At 33.1% G+C, this 8876-nt stretch overlaps 1 protein-coding gene across 1 annotated transcript in view; it reads right to left on the reverse strand.

The window, feature by feature from the left end:
- LOC132311492 (PH, RCC1 and FYVE domains-containing protein 1-like) overlaps positions 1-7834 on the reverse strand; it is a 20300-nt gene extending 12466 nt beyond the window's left edge. The window contains exons 1-3 of the mRNA XM_059809402.1: positions 7080-7834; positions 3416-3502; positions 939-1028 (exon numbers count right to left, since the gene is read on the reverse strand). Of these exons, the coding sequence (XP_059665385.1) occupies positions 939-1028; positions 3416-3502; positions 7080-7151 (249 nt within the window). The 5' untranslated portion in view covers positions 7152-7834. The remainder of the gene's footprint in view (positions 1-938; positions 1029-3415; positions 3503-7079) is intronic.
- Between the last annotated feature and the right edge of the window lie 1042 nt (positions 7835-8876).

The following is an 8876-nucleotide window of genomic DNA, read 5'->3' on the forward strand; positions in this document are numbered from 1 at the left end:
TGGTAAGAATTGAAGGCCAAAATCTTTTCAGCCACATTAACTCTTGATTGAGAAAAATTATCTCATAACCCAGCAAAATATACTCCAATTCCCCTAGTATAATTAATAAAAAGATATTATTGACAAGCCATAGCAGACTTCTTCATTTCAGATTTCAAATCTCCACTAGACAATTATCATCTCATCAGAAAGTCTTTTACCTTGTACTATATTGCAATGAATTAACGATTGATGCTACTTTTAAGAGGGGGGGGAAACAATGCTAGTAGGAATATGATATAATAATATAGATCCTCTCTAGGAGTTTGCCCTTTTGTAACCAATGGACTATATTACAAATTGATGACCCAATGCCACCTGTCCTTGAAATTGACACCCCAAATCCCCCTGGTCGACAACTGATAAAAGTCAATCACGTGATGAAAAGCAAGTTATTAAATATATATATATGCTACGGTACTGCTATATTATCCAACTCATCCACGCACACAAACACGGTATTTGATAGATATAATAATAAAATAAAAAAGCAGATTATGCACAAAGTAAATCTAAGTGAGCTGAAAATTTTTGATAATTGGGTCAAGAATTACGGACAAAGAGGGACGTCAAGTAGAGAAAGGAATAAACATAGAAGTGATTCCTGTGGACACATTGTTAAGATGAAAAAAATTGCATCTCAATCACGTGAATGCTATTCTTGATCCCAAGGATTCAGTATTTTCAGCAGTCAAACAAATAAGCCATATCAATTATGGTAGCAATATCCCAGTACCAAAAATGAGACAAAAACCATAAGACTGTTGGGATGGAAAAATCTATCTTCCATTAGCAATTTTATCAATTGTTGTAGACAACAAGTTATCACATTTCTCCACAACTTATAAACGTCATGACATTAGTCATAGAGGATGTCATATCAGTAGCAAGAAACTTACAGTGCGCTGTCCAGAAATAATTCTGGACACATGACTTAGTTTAAGATGTTTCTCCTCCTTGCCCGAGAACCATATTAGAACAGATTCATCCTGAAAGCAAGTAATATCATTTTTTAATAGTTACTAGTGAATTTTCCACCAATAATCAGTCAAAAATCACCTGAGCTACCAAAGACAATACAGAAGAACAACCAGTTGTTCAGCATTAAAAAAAATGTAGACGTAGGAAGCTACTGAAAGTTAAGTATATTAATGGATATGCATATAAAAGTGAGAGAAAATGTAGAAGTAGGAAGCTATATAAAGTTAAGTATGTCTATTAGAAAAAATAGATATGCATATATAAGGCATACGTGCCCATCTTGTACATTAAAATTTCCAATGAGTAGGATGGCTGTAATGAATGAATATACACTTCAATTGCATATCATTGGACAATTGACTCAACAATCTGTCTGCAAAATTACGCAGAGAAACAAGAGATAAAATGATTGGACTAATGCAGAATAGATTTAGATGTGACAAGTCAGTATAAATATCATATGTGATAAGACGAAGTATACTTGCCAACCAGAGAGATAAGTAGTGTAGCGTAATTTGAAAACAACTACAGATGGCAATTCTATAAGTAGGTTAGAGTTAGAAGCACTGCCCGACATGAACAGGGCAAAGCCACATGGTCTCCAGTAGGGCCACTTGACCATACTCAAATTCGGAAAAAAAAAAAAAAAAAAATCTATTTTTTGCCTAAATATTAGGGATTTTCCACAATTAACTGCTATATCATCCTCTTTAAAAAAAGGTCCAGATCAAAATCTAATATTAAAATGTAAAGAAATTTTTTATTTATTTTTAAAAAAAGACTAATTTTTTTTTATGCTAAACTTGGAATTGCTTTGTGTTTGTGTATGTAAGAGAAAGACAGGGAGAATCAAATAAGAAAAGGAAGAAAAATAATGAGGGAATATATGGATACCTGTGTTTAAAGGAATTCCAAATTTGTGGAATCCATCTTCCTTTAAAAAGAAGAAAGAGGAAGTACAAGTTTCCCAAAATTCTTGTTTACATTTATTTAAAAAAATTATTGCAGAGTGGAAGTTTTCTCCTTTTCTCCAATTCTCCAATTGCAGGGTGAAATTTTCCACTTGTTCTTTTCAATTACTATTATTAGTAGTTGTTGATGAGCTGTGGTTCATTTACAGAATTTTATTGTTTAATAAAAAATTTTGTGCTTTTTTATTAAATAAAAATTCATATTACGGACCCACTGAGAAAATCTCTGCTTGGCTTTTGAACATGAAGCTAAATTCATGTTCAAAATGGCAATGGTTCTGACTTATAAAAAAAAAAAAAAGGCAATGGTTCTGAGTAACATCGCCAACATCACCAGTTAAAAGGTGACCGCTGATTAAGATTAAAAGTACTGAATCATACCTATCACCCTATGTTTCTAACTACATCTTGGATGCGTTTAAAAAAGAGAATCCAATTGAATCCAGATAGAATTAAATGAAGGAGGCCCCAAATGTAAATCATTGGGAACAGAAAAATATGCAAAACTGGTGCTTGATTCCTATTGTCATGATGCTATCCAGATGGTCAGTAAGACCACAAACATCAATCCAAAGATAGTTACAATTTCTGAGTAACATACAAGATACAGAAATATACAAAGATATCTTATGTTTCTGACTACGGTATCTTACATGCGCTTTTAACAATATTTAACAATGTTTCAAAAAGTTAACTGATGAAAGCTGAATAATACACATAACTGATCCCAAGTTCTGATTGCATGAAGAACAGATAAGGAAATGCATAAATAATTTTAACACCATCAATGCTTGATATTTTATCATTAGTCAGGAAGAACGATATGGTCCACATTGAGGGAAATTCTAGGGGAAGAAGAAGACCAAAGTTAATGTAGTTAGAGTTAATTAGGAAGGATATGTTTCAAAACTTCCAAAGCAATTTATTAGGGACGCGTTCCCCTTGTGTATTAGGGATGTGTTCCCCTTTTGAATACTTTTCTAATAAACTTTTACTTATCAAAAAAAAAAAAAATTTAGGAAGGGTATGGTAACGTGTGGTTTGACAGAAGGATACGGCCTTAGATAGAGTGGAATGAAAGAATAGGATTCATGTAGCTGATCCCAAGTAGTTTGGAAAAGGCACTGTTGAGTTGAGGGTAATGCTAGAGGAAGGAGAAAACCATAACTAACATGTGTTGAGATAGTAAAGAGAGATATGATAGCATGTAGTTTGATGGGGAAGTATTGCCTTGGACAATGCAAGAGCCAAATGGTGAAACAGGATTCACCCTGGGAGTTGTGAAAAGGCTTTGCAGAGTTGAGTTGATTTATCAATACTTGAAATGTATCCCAACACCAATAATAATTAATGAATGAGCAAGTAGAACAAAAACACTAGAATATAAGGCACAAAATTATCTTGAAATTTTAAATCCAACTTACATTTGCCAGCCGGAAGGGACAAAACTTAGGCTTCCCCCTTCTTCCATATTTGAGCAAATACGCCCCTTTCTTTAAAGCAGTAATGGCCTGTTGTAAAGATCAGCAAAAAACCTAAATTAAACATATTCAGCACATATGCAGCCAGGAAGAAAGTTATCTAGCTTCAAGGTAGATAACAATAGTAAAGCATGGATAAAGAGTAATAGAATTGTATATTCACAAAAACAGGATAAAAATGGAGTTAGAGAACGTAAAAAACAGAAAAAATGTCCTCTATAGAATCCTTTAACCGAGCCAATCACGAACAGAAATCAGGTAGCTGGTTCTTTCACAACATTAATTTAGTGTAGAGAATTTTGTAGCAGCTACCGAAACTACTCCTTGGTGTGATGAATAAGGGATTATATATGAGAATCTTCAAACATCTTATTTATTCACACCTATTTCTCTCTAACTTACTACAATACTGAATTCACTATTGTTGAAGGATTTAAAAATTTAAGTTACACCCTCTCTAATAGCTTAAACTTAAAGTAGATGGTTGTTAACATGGTATCAGAGCCAAAGGCCTCAAGTTCAAACCTCTTGTTCACCCTGTGATTAAAAATTGAAACACGTGTTAGACCAAAAGGCCACACGTGAGGGGTCGTGTTGAAGGATTTAATATTTACGTTACACCCTCTCTAATAGCTTAAGCTTTTAGAGTAGATGGTTGTCAACAACTATATTAACCAGAATTTTCACCATAAAACATAAGTTTAATTACCTTAACCCTTTTCATGAACTTTTACAGGCTTATTCAAAGTCACTACCCAAAATTGTCAGCAACTTATCACTTTCAAATTCAAGCCTACTTTGATTATTTTCCATTTAAAGGGCCATTAACTTTTCTCAACCTTTTTTCAAACCCTAAAACCTATAAGTTCCCTAAAATCTTAGCTCACAGCCAGGTAAAAATGGATACTTTTAAGAATGAGTGATGTCCTTCTCGTATTCATATCCAAACCACTCATATGCTTCCTTACGTGCATGTCCCATACTTCCTATTAATTCAAAAACACTTATTATTTTGAAGGCAGTCCTGTACTTCTTAAATACTACTGCAGGACATATATCAAGCATGCCTTGGACATATAACGCCTTTTCAATATAGGATACTGAATAAAAACATATTGGGGGTTTCACACACTTGTTAAATTTTTTATGGTCAAACATAAAGAAGTTGGGGCAAGGCAATAAAAAAATGGATTTCTATTGTTAAGTAGCGTAGCAAAAAGCCCCAAAGCTTGATTTGGCCAGGAAAGACTGCACTGCTTTGGGCCCAATAAGCAAAGGGACGTGTGGAATTTTGTCCAAATGTTGTGAATATAACATGTACGTATCGGTATCCCATATTATATGTCCCTACTTCATAGGCCCACAATAATTTTACCAATTTTAGAGCTATCAGAAATTAAATTCCTTTAATGGCAATATATACAACAAATTATTTATTGTCAGCCATGAAATTTAAGATTTTAAAGCATCAAGCATTTTCAAAACCATTATCTTTCAAGAGTTTGTGAGACAATGCTGAAAATGAAAACCACAAATAACGTTGCTAAGATGAGCTGTTAACAAAAATAAGCTATTGGAAAAGAAATTATAAGCAAAACTTGAATCCATTGATAAAAAGCTAGGGGTAGCAATATTTCAGGACAAGATCTGAAAAGGGCAACTAATCTGAGCCAAAAAAAAAAGGAGGAAGTCAACCAAGATAGTTTAATCATGTGAAAACAAAAAGACCTGTTACAACATCAAATAGTAATTTGGTTCAGTTTGAAGCATGTACAAGGAGGAGAGAGGACATACAAAAATGGGACACACTTGGAAAATAATGATAACCCACAAGATAACAAATGAAGTCTTTAAGGTGCAATAGCAATTGGTTGGCTTAATAAATACCACCACTTCTAGAAACCAAAGGCCAAATTTGCTGAAAAACCAACCAAAGGCCGCTTCACATGAATTTTCTTTAGGACAAATAATTTTTTCAGTCCAAGAGCATTCTGAATTGGAAGGAGTGGCAAAATTGAGTTGGCTAAAATGCTTGGTTGAAATTTGTTTGCTAATTTCAACCAAGCAATATTCTTAGGTACTTTATAAAATAATGTAAGAATATTCTTAGGTACTTTATGAAATGAAATTTGTTTGTTTAATTCTACATTGGACCTTGGGAGGTAGCAAGGCAATTGTGGCCTCTTAGGTACTTTGTAATTATTGCTTTGTTTCTAAGTTCAGTTTCAAGCCTAGTTAGTCTCAATCAACTTTCATTAGTTTTTCTTAGATATGTGTGTGTGTTTGATTAGTTGATATCTTAAAATACACTTTTTCTAGTAGTCCTGTTTGGGTTTCTTAACAATAAGAGACTTAGAGACGGACGTTACAGTTATTTTGTTTTATTTTTAACAAAAATATGTTACAGTTAAGAAGTTGACCAATTTATCTATTCCAATAGGGAAAACTTCCACTACAACACGGGGGAATTAGGAACAGAAAGCAACATCCCGACACAAGTCAAAAGCCTGATTGCAAAACAAACTATGCTTACCAAAAAATAAAATTAGAAGTTAACCAGCCTAGAAACACTTTAAAGAGTCAATTCAAGTGCCTACTTTCCAGCCCATTCATGTAAGAATATGTTAGTCATTTACATTATGTAGTGTGCAATGGCAATACTCAGTCATGCTGTAATTTATCAGTGGCAATCCAATTTTACACAGAACTCTAACACCATAAAAGAGAATGACAGTGCTTATATAATAAATTCAACAAAGTAAAGGACCAAAGTGTACAAGGAAGCCCAAAATTCCATCTCATAAAACAATGGCGTACTTTTCTACCATCTCATGATCTACCAACCCTCTATAAACGAGCTAGTAATACACGCACGAGACGCACGCACGCGCGCGCGCGCACAAAGTGGTCTTCTAAATAGCATAGACACAGACATGATGCTTCTACACCTTGAATCTTAAAAAAGTATGACAAAATACGGTGTGAACATAATTACATATGAATGTAAGTTTTTTATTTATATACCCTTTTTGAGAAAGACTATTATAGAACTTTAATTAATTTTAATTTATATACTAAGACTTACACCACCATAATTTAGAAGATGAAATCATACAAAAATTGTAATGCTTGTTTTATTATAGACGTTATTATTTCACTACCTTATCATTACAATTATACTTTTGCCTATATGAATAAATATCATTGTATGCTTAACTTGTGACCATGTAATGTCACTTTTTCTAAAATAAAATAAGTCGGGCACTGACAATTGTTCATATTATTTCCAAGATTGCCAAACATAGCTAATGTTTATATGTTTGTTTGTGTTAGAAATTGAGCCAAGTGTTTCGGTAGTTCGGCGAAGTGTTAGAAGTGTTGGCTAAGTGTGCAAAATAATTAAATTTATTTTTAAATCATGGAAGCATCCAAGACTAAATGACACACAAAACTCCTTCGCAGAAGCCTTTGTGCTTCCTAGGTGGTCTTTGAATCTAATATATGCTACTAAATCGTCTAAGTTTCACATTTCACAATAATAGGAGTAGTTCTTGTATCATTGAACAACTAAAAGCTTGAAAACTGTCAAGAAATAATGAAAATTTACCTGCTCAATGTCCCTTTCAACCGTGCCACCAGTCCTATTAGCATCTGAATTCATCCTGTCCGTCCTCGACATCACAAAAATAAAATATCAATTCGTCGAACAAAGCCAAGATCTAGATACCAATCTTCGCACTCCCATTCTCAACACCAAACCCTCGCATTCACTAATTCATCCAATAACCTCATACTCCAACTGACACTCGCACATAAACCCCAATTCGCATACTCAAACTCCAATCCGCCTCCGATAATCGAATCAGAGCTCATGATCTTCACTTCCAGCATCGAAATTGCAACAGTTGCAGGGCAACAGTTGTTGAATGTATGAAAAATGCTTCATATACACTTTTCAATCTTGAAAAAATTGAGTGAACTGTGAAGTTCAGTGAGAATACGAAGTGACAAAGAACACTGAGGATAGTGCCTTGAATTTAGGTTTTAGATATATATATATATATATATAATATAGAGAGAAAGAGTCTCGATCGAAAATGAGAGAGAAACTTTACTGATTTCGATGCTTGACGGCTGGGTGAGCTCGATGTTTGTATGCAACAGATAGAAAATCGGAGTTGAGATCAGCAAAAAGTGTAGTAGAATCTAGGGAAAATGTTTGATCTGATGATAATCAGTTGCAGGGCTGAGTGCAGATGAGAGAGAAACATAGAGTTTTAGAGAGAGAAAGAGGAGAGAGAAGGCTCATTTAACTGGATGATCCAGATGAGAGAGAAAGTGATATAGAGGCAGAGGGGGACTAATTAAAGTATAAAATTCGTGTCGTCTAATGTCTATGGGCAATGACCCAATAAAATAAACATGAAAAGTAATAAAATAAAAGAAAAGGAAAAAGTAAATATGGAGACGTTAATTTTAAAGCCCACAGTCTTGCTTATATTTTCAATTCTGACACTTCATTCCTTCAATGTATATGATTGTTTGGCTGCAAAATTAGTAGTGAAAAAAAGCTAATCCTGAAGTTTTTACTTCAAATTTGCTCATTTTTTTACTCCATATATGTATAATTCTATATAACTTTAAAAAGGCATATTCTAGTTTTCGTGCAATTTAAAATACTTCGATGAGTTTTCAAGTTTAAAAATTCTTTACAAAGATATGTAGCTAGGTTAATGGTTCAAAATTCAAATCCCTAATTTTTGTGAGTTTATTTCCAAAAATAAATTAAAAAATCTTTTGTGAATTCATTCGGCAAGAGAAATAATATTAAAACTCCACTTTTTTAGGTTACCCTCTAATTGAATTTGTATTTTTTCTTTTTTAAAAAAACAATTACGCGAAATGAAAGTGGAGAAACTCAAGTGTGAATATCAATTTTTTAGGGGTAAGATCACAAAAAATAACTTTTACAATAAAAATTAATTATATAAACTCCTTAATTAACAAATAACTCCTAAACTAACAAAAATAATCATTTGGCATGGATTCCTTGTGGAGGAAATATTGTAACTCACTTGTTAAGCATGAAGGCTTTTGAAGCCAATCGTGGTGATTGTGAGTGGAGTATTTCGTCCCAATGGTTGTTAGATGCTCTTCTCTTTGATTATTTTTGTTCTCTTTCTTAATCGAAATTCTTTGTTGGTGTTAAAATAATAATAATAATAATAAAACAGAAGTGAAATAACAAAATTTACCTTACTTTTTAATTTAAAAAAAAAAAAACCACAAAACCCCCTTATATTTCATCGTATAACCTCCTGTAACTAAACTCCATTAAACCCACTTGACGTTTTAAAAAATTTATCAATTTACTCCCTTTCTGTTAATTTGCTCCGAAATCATA

This window comes from Cornus florida, unplaced genomic scaffold (assembly GCF_030987335.1).
Source record: "Cornus florida cultivar Cherokee Brave unplaced genomic scaffold, ASM3098733v1 CherokeeBrave_3.0.0_Hap2_Chr06, whole genome shotgun sequence".
Classification (NCBI taxonomy): Eukaryota; Viridiplantae; Streptophyta; class Magnoliopsida; order Cornales; family Cornaceae; genus Cornus; species Cornus florida.